The following is a 17288-nucleotide window of genomic DNA, read 5'->3' as shown; positions in this document are numbered from 1 at the left end:
TCTTGTGCGTGCGCAAGTATATGACTAAGACGCTAGCCGGACCTATAAGAGTCTCTGACGGATACCCGTATTGCAGGGATGGCTACATATGAAGTTAGTGGTGATCGAGATGATCGTCCTGTACACCTGGAGGTTGCTTTTTAATTACACCTTTGTATGTTTTATAAATTGTACATACATCATGTGTTTTGTAGCCTGATAAAGACCACTTGATGTGGTCGAAACGTTGCTGTCTTTTGTGTCGAAAATAAAGATGCATCTATGTTGATTTGAAGCACTTTTTGTGCCATATATGCTGCTCAGTGACTCTTTTTTTCATAGACCGTTTATCTAATCACACCACAACTCTAATCCTTTGCATATCTGCCTGAAATGGAACTGCATGCCGAGTTTTGCAGCAAAACGACAACTTCTTCTGGGAGCGGGATTTTTTTTAACAATGTATTTTTGAACTTGAGTAAAAAAAATAATAAAATGCAGCCATTTTTCGGGAAACTAATAATTAAATTCTCTTTGTATTTAAGGTACAAATGTCAATGAGGCCAAACGAATCCTAAGTGAGAGCGGGCTGCCCATCATGTCTGCCAACGACTTGGATGATGCTGCCAGAAAGGCCGTCGGTAGCATCCGGAAGAATTAAAGACTCCACCCCCGACACACAGAGAAGCCTCTAACAATGAATGTATCAAATTGGGAAAACCGATGGAAAGGAATATCAGGGAGTCGCACAAGTCAGAACGACCTGTAATTAGGTTAACGTGTCAGAAGTAACGAAGCTATTAGTAATCTGCACACTTCCTAATCCCTCACTGATTTTATACCAGTATTTTTAAACTTTAACGAAAGTTCTTATAGCCGTCGTGGCGGTAATACTGTACGTGGACTGTGTATTTTATATGGATCACTATTGATATACTGTACTGTACTAGAACTCTATTTTTCTTCCAGAACACAAATCAATAAAGATTTGTTGATCTTCCGCGGCGGATTATGAAGCACGGAGCGATTATTTGTGTCCTGCAGACAGATTGTAATATGGAAGTTGTCCCAATTTTGGCTTGCAAGGCAGGTTCCGTCCTGACAACCAACAGATGCCCAACAGGCCGTCCCAACAATAATCGTTCCTGTACTTTTACATAGGAATGATCATTGCTAGTTAATGGAGGCGGAGCAGGTTGGGGATCATTCTGGCCTATAGAAGTTGTCCCACCATATGAGGTTATCTCTTATCCACAGGATAGGGGATAACTAGCTGATCGATGACTGTTAAACTGCAATTCCAGTAGCAGGGGTACAAAGGTCCTTGCATGATGGATTGACGATTCCATAAGCACACCCTCAATGCATTTATTTCAATTGGATTGTCAGCATTAGCAAAGCACTTCTCATGCAGAGACCTTTCGGGACACCTTTTCGCTGGATCGCTGGGGGTCCCAATGGTTGGGCCACCACCAATCAGTTGCTTATCCCCTATTCTGTGGATAGGGGATAACTTTATTTAACATAATGTAGTAAGTTTTCCTGCAGTCCTGGATGAAACCCAAAATAACATACCCTAGCATCACTACATGGGCTCTGCAAATGACCTGTTTGACTCTAATACAACTGCCCTACTCCGCCCTGGTATTCGTTAATGTCTCCTTACTAAGATGAAAAATGGTATATAGCGCAACTTTCCAGTGAAAGTGAGAGGATTAAACCCGACTTCTCATTTATTCAAATAGAATCCAGCAGTAAGATGCGTTTTGGGGGGTAAGTCCCTTCCTCCGTAATGATGGTGGGTACACCACCAAGGTAAGTGGCATTGCTTAGCTTTGTCCCAGTTGTGATAGACCTACTTACCTGCTATTGTCTTCAGTGTTGGCTGTATTTTTCTTTCTGCAGCTCTGCTACATGAAGTCATAGTTATCAGTGGTTGCAGTTTAGGGTGTCGTTACATCGGACAACTATTGTCCAAATTGTCGCTGGATAGAGTGAATGTAAGTGACAGATATCGGCATTGCACTTCCTACTTCTCTGCTGGTCGGGACGTAGCATCCAATCCTGACCAGGGGAAGAGCAGGACATGCCGTAGCAGCGCGGCTCTCCCATTGTTTTCAATGATAGTGAAGCCGGCACACACAATTCTTCCCATCTGCTTATGGCAACATCTGGCCCGTTGCACTGGGCTGGATGACTTAGTGATGGATGGGGGTCCCGAATGGTACACCCCTGTCCAGCATCTAGGACCTATCCAGAGGAGAGGTCATCAGTGGGGAAAAAAGAGGGCGGAAAACCAATTTAATGCTCATTGGCTATCAAAAACACAAATATCTGCAAATGATGCTTGACGGAACAGACTCATAACTAGTCAACAAACAATATTTAGGCCCATATAAATGCCTTCAACAAGTGATTCAGCGATCACGAAATTGCGCAACAAGTGAACAACAATCGCTCCGTGTTGAAGCGCAGTCGTTCATACTCTTTAAGCGACTATTTTGAGTGTGTACTCAGATGATAGATCGCCAAGCAGCTAAGTGTTGCTTTACCCGAGACAACTGTACTTCTAAAAAAAAACAAAAAAAAACTTCTAGGTAGTTTGAAACACACCTCATGTTTCATCATTAACCCTAGCAACTGCTTTGTCCACCTTGCTTTACACTTCAGCTGTGTGCGTTTGATAATTTGAAAATATCAGCTAGCTTAGGGCTCTGATTTAAGTAGCATTTGCGAGCTATGTTCAACATACACGCAGGTAAAGCTCCAGGTCTTTACACCAAACACATTCATAAGATCCCACTTACCTAGCGTAAGAAATTTTTTTTAAAAAGTGTACTTTTGGCATGTCGAGCGAATGTGAGGTGTATATGTAACTGGCAATGTGGGAGATGGGTCAATACTAGAGAATGCCAAAAAATGATCATTTCACGTTTCTAAGGAATCCTATGCAGTACCAAAATTTCACACATTGCCTGTAACAGAATATTTAGGAATTAATACAGAACGGCTAGTACTAGTTAGGCAAAGTATGAAGAGTCATGAAAATGCCTTATGGGAAAAAAGTGTGTGAGAATATAACAAGAAATACAGAACTAAAGTACAGGACTTTCTAAAATACAAACTATTGACCTAGTGGCATGCAGGTGGAAGGTGAGGAGTTGCATGGTTCCTGACTGCTGTCCTAAGTAGACCTGGCAGTAGTTGTGGCACCACTCTAGACACAGGGCAGACGGGCGGCAGCGCATAGGGCACTGAGTGAGGGGAGCTGAAGAGGACCCACATTCCAACACACTGATAGTTGGAGAGCCAGACTTTCATGCAGGATCTGTGGTTTCTGTAGTCTGGATTGTCTGCCAATGTGAGTGCAATGGAGGATCAACCGCACAAGTCATGAGGGGGTCTGACCAGAGGTGACTGACTGCAGGCCTCTAGTAGTGCATTTTGGAGGAAGATGAGGGTTGGATTGTGGGACATTGGAAGACAACAGGTGGTCTTTGTGGGATATTGGAAGATGGTGCAAAGGGTGGAATTTTTTTATTTATTATTTTTTAAGTGTAGGGAAAAGATGGGGTCCTGAGAGTGCCCAATCCACTTTTGGTGGGAGTATTTTATACTTTAACGGTTTGCCTTGTGACATTGCTTAGGAAATGTGAAATACTCATAATTTCATACTTTGACCTCCCATTGTCGCGTTCTTTAGATTGCCTAGGCATACTATAAAGTGACTCATTTCGCACATTGCCTGTAACATATATAATGTGAAAATTAAATTATTCCACATTTTGCCTAAAACATGTTAGGAATTCTCTAAAATCTGGTATTTCGGCAATGACGTGCCACAGTGGACTAAGTGACCCAACGCTACAACAGTAGGGAAGTTAGACAAATTTCCACAAGGACCATACAGTGTAACATGTGTAAAATGAGGTTTGAGAACCAGGCAGCATTCATTAAAAATCCTCTTCTTTATTAGAACATGAGGAAGCAAGCAGCTACGTATCGACCCTGTGCTCGGGTCTTTATCAAGCTTGATAAAGACCCGAGCACAGGGTCGATATGTAGCTGCTTGCTTCCTCATGTTCTAATAAAGAGGATTTTTAATGAATGCTGCCTGGTTCTCCTCCTTTTCTGCATTGATGACCAACGGTGGACCCGGGGAGTCGGGACTCTAACTGGGCTACTGCATAGTAGCTTGCACCAGCGGTGTGACTGAACTTTTGGAGTGCTGCTGTAACTCTTTTTCTTGTAAAATGAGGTTGAGTCATTGCCAACAATGCCTCGCATTTGCCCAGTAAAGATATCAATGGACCTTGAACGCCTTGCAGAAGGTCGTCTGGAGAGAGGAGTTCCTTTTTGCTCCCGAACTTTATGGATGGTCAGGATTTTCATTTGGTGTAAACAATATAAAGTTGTTTTCCATGGCTGCAATGTTGGGGTTTAACAGTGCAGTGCTAGCAGTGTCATGGTTTGGGGAACATCCTACCACAATCCTTGAATGGTGAATCCTACAGAAACCTGTTAACTGACCATAGTGACCTCTTTTAACAGGGCAACACTCCATGTCATCAAGCTCGGATCACTCAGGAGTGGTTGGAGAAACAGGACAATTAATTCTGGCCCCCAAACTCACTAGATTGTAACCCCATTGAACATTTAGGATGTGTTGGTAGGGGCTATGAGATCTTCTCCCATTTATCTACACAATGTGCACCAATGACGGCACTGCTGGATCGGGCATGGGTTGAGTTGAGTATGGAGGGTATTCGCCACCTTGTGGAATCTGTTCTCCGGTGTCTTAATCTGTAATCGCTCCGAAAAATGGACGACCAACCTGCTATTGCGAAGGTGTTCTTAATGCAGTGATCATTCAGTGTATAATAATGTAATAGACTACACTATACTATATAGCAAAAAAAATTTCACACGGGGACCCCATATATACAGTTGCAAATGTCAGTGGTGTACATCGGGAAATGGTATGTAAAGAGAACCTAATGCTGGAATTGCGTTTTAACCCTTATAGCCATTTTTTTTGTTCATGCATTAATAATTCTGTTTACGCCATTTAACCTATAATATCTGTGTACAATCTACAGTAGTTTAAGGGGAAAACAACTAGGAGATGTGAAAATTTGCTCTTGTGTTGACATTTTACTGCTGTTCTGAGCAACATTAAAACTTGCTGTAACACAGAAGATGTGGTAGGGGGGAGGGAGCAGCTCCGAGATGCTTGGCCTCTCAATCATAAACTGATAATTGAGCCTCGGGCGTAAGAAATCTGTCATACTTAATAGAGTCCTATACAAGGTATTTGTATTTTATGCCAAGAAAGGTCAGCATGTGCGCTATAAGGGAAATAAAAGCATATGCCGCCTGCATCGGCGTTGTCATTTGTTACTCTTTCCTACGAGGACATGCTCTGAAAGCAGAACTAGGTCGATTGTAAAATGAAAAGCCTGGTTTACTGTGAAGAGAAGCAAGGTTATTTTCTGCTTTATAATTGTGTAAGCGAGCAGCAGTTTTTGTGGGCAAAAATAGAAGGTTAGCAGGTAGATGACAAGATGATTAATTGCCTGTAAGTTATACCGGGAAAGGGGCTTAGGAGGATCAAGCGCACAAGTCTTTATATCATGAGCGTTAGAGAACCAGATAATACCACAACACAATCTTGTACTAATTGTCAGGGAGGGATGCTAGCGGCATGCCATCATATGAAATGCAAGACTTAAAATGTGTTAAAGGGACATTACAAGGATACATGCGATTTGTCCTGTGTACAAAATTGGGATATAACAACAATGATAGGCTAAATACATCCTTGGGATAGGCTGTTAATGTGCATAATGTTGTGTGTACTAATGCAGCTAAGGGTACATTAACATGAACCATCAGTCACCCGAGTAATTGATCAGAAGAGCAATTATGGGTGACTGTCAACTTCTGTAAACACAGGACCCGACAGGGCAAGTCAGCAAGAATCGCATACTTATAGAAGTCACTTTCAGCTCGCCTAAAAACTTCAAGGACTGTTAGTCCATGTGAACAGGCAGTCATTCATCTTTGACCAACTGCCTGTTTACTGTGAATGGAGGCATCGGTTGGAACATATCTCTACTGCTCTCCAACTCCGTTCAATGAGTAATCATCACTCGTGTGAAAGCATAGCAGTAATGATCACTGGGATGATTGGTGGGCACTTAAGCACCCGAAAGCTATTCCGTGTAAAAGTACTCTAAGCCCTCTTCAGGTTAACACAGCTGAGCAGTAGTACCAGACCTCTAGAGGGAAATGGCACTCCAACAAGCACGCTTGCTGTTTTTATATGCTGATTTTGTGGTTTTAGGTATTGGCAATTATTGATATAACTTGCACATTCCTTTTAAAGGAAGCGGTCTAGGGACCAGGGAGGAGAGTTATATTACTTGCCACCTTCTTTTCTCCCAGTTTGGCTACTAATCCCATTCTTCCTGGTGACCTTCATTCTTCCAATATGACCATGGCTGTTCTTAGACTATCCAATGCAACACTGAGCATTGTCTGTATACCGAAGCATAGTATCATTGAGTAATGACACAAGAGAGTTCCAAGGAAGAAGCACATTCGGGGCGGGTACTTTCTGGTCTCCACTTCCTTGTCCCTCTTGACAAGGATATGTAACGACTGCAGCAGTGACCTGCTATAGCAGTCAAATGTCCGTGTAAAGACAGACCAAAAGATAAAGACCGAAGGGAGACCTAGGAAACAATGAAATAAATCATACTCACCATAGCGTACTCCCATTGCCACCCTTTCAATATTTTAGAACATTCTGAGCCATTTTTAACGTTAAATGGGTGGACAACACCTTTAAGACATGAGATGTGGGAATAGTTGTGTCATGGATGTGATACTCAGTAAGGGTTTCATCTATACATCTCTCTTTGATTAGGGCACTGAAGGCTAGACCACCACATCACTGGAGGTCTATGGCAGTGATGGGATTAATGAACTTGATCATACAGATAAGTGAGGATAAAAGAAAAGATGACTATGCAGGCTCCCCAAGTGGGGCTTTTGGTCACAAAGACAAAGAGCAAACCACCAATGAATGGAGGTCAGAGAGGATGGGAGTATTATACTATTTACCATGTAATTGGACCTGGCTATCCATGATTCGTGGATTACCAAGTGAAGAAGTTAGAACTTGGAAAAGCCCAGTGAGTTGGTATACAATGAAACCACATAGGATAACCATGTAGAATTGCTGAAAAAAGTGATCTTTTAAGGGGTAATCATCTCAAAAAGGTGGCCTTCTAAGAAGCTGTCACTGCAGATAGTTTACCAAAAGCCAAGCAATTCAGCGGTTCACACGGGATGATTGAAAGGGGGAATGGGACAAGATTAAGAAAAGACGCATTTGACTATACCAAATGGTCCTGTTACATGGGCCAAATTCTTAGCCCTATGTAACAAGCGCCAATCGGCATGCATGTCAATTGTCTCTAGTTTAATTTATATGGTCTGAGAGTCAGCTTATGGGGACAAATGATCACTACTATGAACCTATTCACGCTGAGGGATGTGCTGCCAGTCAGCGACTATTTACTTGGAGGAATGTTTACCCTGTGTAAAAGGACCTATAGTGCATGTTTTTGAATTCTGCCATAAAAAAATTACAGACTTGTCTAGCAGCACATATGATCCAATATTTGAGGTAAGTGATGACCAAACTTATAAAAAGTTAGGTTCATCCAGTTAGCCAAATTTTGGTAAAAAGTTTGTTTCTGTCCAAATTTGCTTGAATTGAACCGAAACTTCACCAATACCCCTAAAACTGGTGTATAACACTATCTGAGAGACATAAAATCCAGGTTACCTAGTAGTGTATCTAGTACCAAGTTTTAAGGCAAAGTAAATAAAGAGAAACAAGATGTAGAAGGAATTTTTTTTTCCTTTTTCTATTTTTGCTTCCTCTTTTTCCTTCTTTCTCCCTCATCTTTTCCTTTTTTTTCTCTTTTCATCCTTTTCCTTTTTTCTCTTTTCATCCTTTTCCTTTTTTTCTCTTTTCATCCTTTTTCTTTTTCTTCTTTTTAAAAAAAAAGGAAGAAGAAGAATAATAAAAAAGAAGAATTTTAGTGAGTTTGGCCAAGACGAACTGCCCAAGGTCCAGGTTCATGCTGAACCAAACCTTTCATAGAGTTCTACCCGAAATGGGATTTTACTTTTTTGGTTCGTTCAACACCGTTTGAGGCTAATTGAATCCTAAAAGAAAGGAAGATTTTTTTTTTTGCTTTGGATCCATTCACAAAACTTTATCATGTAACAAGTCATTGACTTCACAGAGATCTGCAAATACTATGCATGAGAAGCTGTGCATTCGTGACTTGATTCAACAAATAAGTTTGCTTCTCCACTGCACTGTAGTGCCTCCTGTGCTATGAATAAATCTTGCATTCTTTGTAATACCCCTATCACGAAAACTACGCTATGATTATCAGACATGAAATACGTATAATTGGTCATCACAGACCGCACATCTGTATTCTCTTGCGATACATCTCACTTGTTGTTCTGCATTGGACCACAGATAAATATTTCAATATTTTTTTCTGAAAATCATGAAAAATGCAGCCTTCCTCATTCATTTTCTGGTCTTATTGAAGCTTGTAGATATTCTCTTGGCACCTTCAGTTCTGGGAATGTAATGTGCATGCTTAAAATATGTATACCTGTTTTGCTTTATAGGGAGAAACATAACAGGGCATCAGGGATGGTGCGATCGTCTGATCGTTCTAGCATAGAGATGGTTGGAAGTACTCAGGCGAGGGATGCATTAGATAATACTGCAAAATCCTGGGTTTTATTTTATTGTCAAATTTTTTACACAGAGACTTCAAAGAAATTACTGTTCTGTTTGGAACCACTGATTAGATAATGGTATTGTTTTGTGCATATGTTTGATTGACTACACAAAGGTCTTTGGTTGTATTGAACATGCAAAACTGTGGATCTAGGAACACCTGCTCAGCATGTCCTGATCTTCAGATTACTTTATGTTGATGAAGAAGCCATAGTGAGAACTGCATATGGTGGTATAGAGTGGCTCATGATCAGGAAGGAAATCAAGCAAGGCTGCCTTCTTTCACCACCACTTTTTAGCCTGTATACAGATGCAATCATGAAAAAAAACCAATACCCAAAGACATAGAAATCGGAGTTAAGATTGGCCAGAGAAATATTAACAATCTTAGATATGGTAATGACACTACCTTATTGGCTGAAAGCAGAAAGATCTGGAACAACTCATCCTGAAAGTTCAAGAAGAAAGAGGGAAGATGGGGTTGCGATTGAACATCAAGTAAACAAAGGTGATGACGACTTCCAAAAATAGAATTATGGAGCATAAGGATCACAATGTAGAAATCGACACAGTCCAGGACTTTATTTTTCTTGGGTCCAAGATTGACAGAAATGGAGGCACAACTCCTGAAATAAAGGTGTTTGGGACAGAAAGTAATGGCGAGCATGAATGCCATCTGGAAAAGTGGGCTGAGCTATCCAAGTTGGGTGTATAAAGTCTTGATGACGAAACCAAATATACAAGGGGATCACGGAAGTGTTGCCAATCCAAAGGGTGCACCACCTTGATAGTAAATAGAAAAATGAAAACAGTCGAGTGACATTTCTCTTAGAAGGGAACACTGTTAGATCATTCATCCTCCCTAAGAACAGTGGGCCTCCCAGCTAAGCTGAGGAAGGGTTTTTTTGCCCCCAAATATGTTTTAATTCTTGGATAGTAATTAATAAAAGAAAAGTTGGACTCCATTTGCCTCAAATTGTATGATTTGGAAGTTTGTGCCGTAACTAGATTTTGTCTTCACTTTTCCATCTGGTAAGAATATCAGCACTCAACTAAAGTCAGGCTAGTCAATGTGATTGTCTTCACCATAGCTACCCTATGGCTGTGAGACTTGGATAACCACGAGGATAAACAGACAGAAGAAAGATTGATACCTTCGAGTTGTGGTGTTGAAGGAGACTATTGCACATCCCGTGAACAATGAGAATCGCCAACAAAAAAGTCCTAGATCGCATCAAGCCAAAGACCTCGCTAGAAGTCAAGCGAAAACTATTCTCTACTTCGGCCATGTCATGCACAGCAATTCACTTGAGAAGGCACTCATGCTGGGAATGGTCAGTGGAAGGAGGAGAGGCCGCCCAAGAACTCGTTGGCTTGATACCGTCAAATCTGACACCAACATGGGCCTGAGTAAACGCAAGGAAGCGGTAATCAATAGATCTGTATGGAGGGGACAATCCAAAGACTAAACTAAAACCGATCCCAATTGAATGGAGAATTGACTTTGAACTGATTGTGTTGTAAGCATTCCCTAATCTACACTACCCTACCAATTTATCCCATTTAATTTTGGAGCCCTCTCCATAGGGATGACTAGAACGGCACAGATAAGAGTCTTTATTAAATATTAACAATGGTCATGTGATGATGTCCTTCTACTTAGAACGGGTGTCTGGTGTGTACTAAAAGCTCCATACAACTTCAGTAGTTTACAGGCCTTCTACATAAGCATCTTCCTCTCCCAACGACTCTTCTCAATATGACTTCAGTAGTGCAGCATTAAATATGGATGATTGAGATTATTAATAATAGATTGCCGTTAATAAATGTACTATACTGGTTTCAGCATTTCTGGCTTGGGTTCGATGCGTTTTATTGTGGATACCTCCAGGCCTTCAATATTATTTTGTGTAGTTAATTCATTTTATGAGCTGAGATATAAGCTGCTGCAGAAACTCTTGGGATGTAAGTCCATAACATTAGGTAATAGAACTTGGTTTGTGTGGATTTTAGGATTTTATTAAGTCAATACGAAGTTATGAAATGGGTATCAGTATAGCCTTTTAATAGAGGCACGAACACATAGGTCAACCTCTCTGCTTTATTATGATCCATTATAAATAGACGTGTTTCAGGGATAGGGTGCCGTTTCCTCCGTATTTGCTGCAGAAATACATTGCTGGTCAGACTCTGAATGTATGTCCCCAGCAAATACTGAGGAAGGGGCGCCCTTTATGATAATTTATTCGCAGTAAACAGGCAGTAGTTCATAGATGAATGGCTTTGTCAGATATGCGGATGTGTAACTGCCTTGCCACACACCAATTTGGCTGTGGGCTAATTGAGGTGGCAGCACATGGGAAACCCAATATTTCACAGTTAACCCCTGCATAGGGAATGCCAGCTTAGTTCCAGGTTTTTTTACACACACGGGGCTTTACACACACAAATAGTCCCGGATGTGTGGCTACTGACTCAGACGAAGGCATGGTACCTGAAGGTTGAAACTGACATGTAGTAAATAGGCTACAGTCAGGGCTGGTCGCACAGATGCACAGATGAGGTCCAGGCTAATAGTCAGGGCAGACAAAGCATAATCCAGGATACAGAACCAAATTCAAGGAGTTCAGAGTTCAGGATAGTCAAATACAGGCAAAGGGTCAGAACCAGGGCCACAAATGAGGGCTTTATCACAACTGGCAGGAATGTGGCCAAACTGCTCAGGCACCCACCCTAATATAGCAAATACAGGAACCAGACTGGAGTAGGACAAATAATGGGAGTGCGCACTGGCGTTTTAAGAAGCTGAATAGGAGCCTGAGTGCGAGCAGAGACGAGCCATACAGAGCATGAATGGCTGCAATGCCTGACCGCAGCCCCCAGCAGCAGGTGAGCACAAGTGGAGCACTGTGACAAACTGCCTGTTTAAACAGGCTGATTGTCATTTGATTTTTATACCTGCGAGATCCGAATGACAAATTATTGTTTGTTGTTCAGATCGTGCAGGCAAATTCCTGGAGAACAAGCAAAGTCCCAGAAGACTGGAGAAGGGCAAATGTTTACCTATCTTCAAAAAAAAAAAAGGAAGAAGGTGGACCCAGGAAACTACAGACCTGTGAACCTGACTTCTATACTGGGAAAGATCTGGGAAATTATTAAATAGCATGTATGCAAGTACATGGATAAAAAGGAGTAATTAACCAGAGCCAGCATTGGTTTGTAACAAACAAGTCATGCCAGAGTAATCAAATTTCCTTCTACAACAGAATCATCAACTGAATTGAAATGCAGTAGATATAGTATATCTTGACTTTAGTAAAGCATTTGATAAAGTATCTCATACCATCCTTTATTGAAAAAATTACCAAATATGGGATCGACAAGGAAACTTTTAGGTAGATTCGCAAATGGCTTTGAGATCGTACTCAGAGTGGTCATAAATGGCTACACACCCAAGGGGAAGAATGTCTCAAGTGGGGTACCACAAGGCTCTGTCCTGGACCCAGTGTTGTTCAATATTTTTAATGTGTGATTGTTCTCAGTAAGAGAAGCCAAGTACTCTTGTAGATAAGTCATCGAGATGAGGGAATTGAGAGGAAACTGATCGAATTTGCCCAAATCACGAAGCTAGGAGGGATAGCCAACACTAGAGAAGAGAGAGAGCATTCAAAAAGATCTAGACAAGTAAAACACTGGGCCGTAACTAACATAATGGTATTTAATAGGGAGAAAGGCAAAGTCCTACATCTGGGCAAGAAAAATTAAAAAAGCACATACAGAATGGGAGGAATTGGGCTAAGCAGCAGCACATGTGAAAAAGACTTGGGTATACTAATAGATCATAGACTGAACATGAGTAAACAGTGTGATGCAGCAGTCAAAAAGCAAACACAATTCTGGGATGTATTAAGAGAAGCATAGAGTCTAGATCACATGAGGTAATTATCCCCCTCTACTCTTCCTTAGTCAGACCTCATCTGGAATATTGTGTCCAGTTCTGGGCACCCCACTTTAAAAAAGACATAGACAAACTGGCGCAAGTTCAGAGAAGAGTTACCAAGATGGTGAGCGGTCTGCAAATCATGTCCTATGAGGAACAGTTAAAGGATCTGGGAATGTTTAGCTTGCAAAAAAGAAGGCTGAGAGGAGACTTAATAGCGGTCTACAAATATCTGAAGGGCTGTCACAGTGCAGAGGGATCAGCCCTGTTCTCATTTACACAAGGAAAGACTAGAACCAATAGGATGAAACTGAAAGGGAGGAGACACAAATTAGATATTAGAAAAAACATTCTGACAGCAAGGGTGATCAATGAGTGGAACAGGTTACCATGGGAGGTGGTGAGTTCTCCTTCAATGGAAGTGTTTAAACAAAGGCTGGACACATATGTGTCTGGGATGATTTAGTGAAACTTACATTCAGCAGGGTGTTGGACTCGATGACCCTGGAGGTTCCTTCCAACTCCACAATGCTGATCTTATGACTTTTCACATGTCCGTGTACAACAAGTAGTTAACTGTATTTCAAGTAATCTATATTAAAACCCTGCCAAATTTTATGATTCTTTAAGATGTTGCCTGATAAGCATCAAACAAGGAGATACAGTACAAGGAACTGACTGCAATACACAGAGAAACCTCCAGTGTGACAGTCAGTCAGGTGATGGGGGTGGCACTTTAAATCAGTATTCGTTTGCTATGGTCTTCTTCCCTCACTAACTCCATGTCCTCCCCGAGTTATCTGCTCCAAATATTTCAAAGAAATTAGTAATATTTAAAATATAAAGCTCCCTAGAGTTATAAACTAAACTTTTAGGGATCATAACAAATTTAAGGATGATATTTCAAATTGACTAACTTTCTGATGTGTTCTTGAAGGATTTAGTCCACTTAGAAGGAGTTGCCACCAAATATAACAATTTCTCTTCTCTTTTTTTTTTTCAATGTTTGTTTTATTTTTCTATAAAAAGGTCACAACTACCAAAAAAAGGAATCTCAGATGATAAGAACAGATCCTTGACGGAACAAGACATGTTAAAATGACAAAGCAGATGGAGGGAGGATATTGTGGACACGCAGAGGGTGTGGGAAGAGTGTGAATTATCACAGCTGCTGGTTCTAGATGTACAGAGCTAATGAAAAACTAGTCTCATTGGAATGTTCCTGTGATGACGGTAAACGCAAAGCGAACAGAAACCTCTTTAAATAACAAATATTTTAATAATTTTTTTTAGAATAAGATATTTTCAAAGCTAAAAAAAAATATGGGGACTTTTAAGAAGTTTTCCATAATTTATGGTAAGATGGCGTCTTGGTGGCAGCGTTCTGTGGAAGTGTAATGTGATGCTATATTTATACAGCTATCTATGGAATCTTATTTGCAATGCTTAATGGGAAAATATGCAAATTTGCTCTCTTCCAGAAGTGCCACTTTTTTGTGGTAGCATATGCTCTTGTGCACAAACCAATCGCTATAATGATTGCTTGTAGTTTATAACCATTCCTTGCCGGATGGCTTATGGTGAGCTGGTGCTTATACACAGAAGCCAATCTGAAGCAACAGAGCTGAAGTATAAAGAAATCTAATGCACTAATTAATTGAGGCCATTTTGGTGAAAACACATTTTTCCATCCCTGTCCCACTCACCTCACTGTCCATCACATTCTGGAAGTCTCCTATGTACTATATATACTGAAGTCACTTTCATGCATGGCAGCCTCCTGTGTGATGCTTATCAAGCACCATCTTCATGCTGAGATTTCTCCCTACTTTCTCTTTTACCCTTCTGTGCTATCAATCCCATGATACAGCAACACGACATCATATAACCAGCTAGAACCAGTACCATCACTGCCTGCTGGAAGGACAGTGTAATTGTAACTACTCTGTATATTCACCTAAATAAGCTGCAGACTTATAAGTATGCAGTCAGGAGGATGAGCTGTGATCACCTTCATTCTAATGGTGTAAAAGGAGCCTGTAATCATCTGCAGTAATTGTTATAGGAGTTTCTGCGTCCCCTCTAAAGAGTTTATATGGTAAGGTCCATCACACAGGAATTATGCGAAGGCCCAGTGTCCACTGTCAGATTTGATTTGTGGAACCCGTGCGGGAGATCCGCAAATCAAGCCGCCCATAGGGATTAGAGATGAGCGAACGTACTCCTTTCGAGTAATTACTCGATCGAGCACCGCGATTTTCGAGTACTTCAGTACTCGGGTGAAAAGATTCGGGGGGCGGGGGGAGGCGTGGTGGCGCTGGGGGTAGCAGCGGGGAACAGGGGGGAGCCCTCTCTCTCCCCCCCCCACTCCCCGCTGCAACCCCCCACTCACCCACAGCGCCCCCCGAATCTTTTCGCCCGAGTACGGAAGTACTCGAAAATCGCGGTGCTCGGGCAAAAAAGGGGCGTGGCCGAGTAGGCTCGCTCATCTCTAAGGCCTCATGTCCACGGGGAAAATCAGATCCGCTGCAGATTCTCCATGTAGAATCTGCAGCGGGTCCCTCCTGCCCCGCGGACATGAGCGCTGAAAATAGCAATTTAAAAGCATTTACCCATCCGTTGCGGGCGGGGAAAGCCTTCTCTTCCTCACGGCCGGATCTTCATTTTCGGCCGGCGGATGAATTCGTCACGCCGGCGGCACGTCGCCGACGTGCCGCGCGCATGCGCCGGGCACATCCGCCGAGCCGAAGCAAGAAAGATCCGGCCGTGAGGAAGAGAAGACCTTCCGCGCCCGCTCCGGGTGAGTAATTCTTTTAAATTCCTATTTTTGGTCTCCCGTGGATCCGGACGGCTTCCATAGGCTTCAATAGAAGCCCGCGGGAGCCTCGCACGAAAATGGAGCATGGTCCAGATTTTTTCATGCTCCATTTTTTTTAAAATCTCTTTTATTGACCATCCGCGGGTATTTATCTACCCCACGGGTTGTCAATGCATCCCTATGGGGTGCGGATCCGCGGGCAGAAGAAGAGTTAAAATCTGCTGCGGATTTTAATTCTTATTTTGCCCGTGGACATGAGCCCTAATAGGGATGCATTAGCATCCACAAAACAATTTAAAGCATGCGGATGTTATTAGTTTCCCTCAGCGTGCAGATCACACGCGCGGGAAGAAATCGCAGCATGCTCCATTTTTCTGCAGATCCCACAGGGACCGCTTCCATTGCAGTCAATGAAAGCTCTTCGACAGCTGTGGAAAAGCAGAAGATTAAAAAATAAAATTGCACTGAGCATGCGTCCAGCACAGCGGATGGCGCATAAGGACGCATCCGCCGTGCTGTAGAAAAAAGATCCGGCCGGCATGGAGGAAACCCGTTCTGGATCTGGACAGGTTTGAAAATACATTTTTCTGTCCATGTTTGCGGGCACGGCTAGATACTGCTGCAGGATTCAGCAGATGGAATCAGTGTGTGTAAGTGGACATTGGGCCTAACTGAAAAACTGACTTCTTGAAAGAACGTAAAGCCAAGTAATTCTCAGTTGATCAGAATAAGATAACATAACCCACCTGAGAAGAAGGAATCCAGCAAATTCAAAAACAAAGGAATAACTAACTAAGGTAACACTAGTTGACTTATTTATACTGGGTAGCTACTTACATAATGAATGAAAAAAAGATTGGCTCTTTAAAGCAAATTTCCAGGTTGCCTCAATCAATATAAGTGATCTTTATTTTCTCACTTATGGTTTAGTTGCTTGTAGTTTATAATCATTCCTTGTCGCTGTTTTCTTAATCAGCAATTGCCCTGTAAAATATCTGTGCGACTCTGGCATTTTTTATTGTAATATTGCCTCCTACGGTCAAGAATATAACTACTATAAAACTGTTCCCTATGTGCAAAAATATAACTACTATGATACTGCCCCCTATGTACAAGAATATAACTACTATAATACTGCCGCCTATGTACAAATATAACTACTATAATACTGTCCCCTTTATACAAAAATATAACTACTCTAATACTGCTCCCTATGTACAAATATAACTACTATGATACTGCCCCCTATGTACAAATATAACTACTATAATACTGTCCCCTTTATACAAAAATATAACTACTATAATACTGCCCCCTATGTACAAGAATATAACTACTATAATACTGCTTCCTATGTACAAGAATATAACTACTATAATACTGCTCCCTATGAACAAGAATATAACTACTATAATACTGCCCCCAAGTACAAGAATAGAACTACTATAATACTGCCACTATGTACAAGTACATAATTACTATAATACGGCCCCCATGTATAATAAAATAACTACTGTAATACTGCTCCCCATGTACAAAAATATAACTACTATAATACTGCCCCTTATGCACAATAATATTACTACTATAATATGATACCCTATGTACAATAATATAACTACTATAATACTGCCCCTTATGTACAAGAATATAACTACTATAATACTGTCCCCTGTGTAAAAGAATATAACTACTATAATACTGCTCCC

General features: G+C 41.4%; 1 protein-coding gene across 1 annotated transcript in view; it reads left to right on the top strand.

The window, feature by feature from the left end:
- SUCLG2 (succinate-CoA ligase GDP-forming subunit beta) overlaps window positions 1-980 on the top strand; it is a 210751-nt gene extending 209771 nt beyond the window's left edge. The window contains exon 11 of the mRNA XM_066596666.1: window positions 525-980. Within this exon, the coding sequence (XP_066452763.1) occupies window positions 525-640 (116 nt within the window). The 3' untranslated portion in view covers window positions 641-980. The remainder of the gene's footprint in view (window positions 1-524) is intronic.
- The last annotated feature ends 16308 nt before the right edge of the window (window positions 981-17288 follow it).

This window comes from Eleutherodactylus coqui, chromosome 3 (genome assembly GCF_035609145.1).
Source record: "Eleutherodactylus coqui strain aEleCoq1 chromosome 3, aEleCoq1.hap1, whole genome shotgun sequence".
NCBI classification, from domain to species: domain Eukaryota; kingdom Metazoa; phylum Chordata; class Amphibia; order Anura; family Eleutherodactylidae; genus Eleutherodactylus; species Eleutherodactylus coqui.
This window is presented reverse-complemented; position numbering and strand designations above follow the sequence as displayed.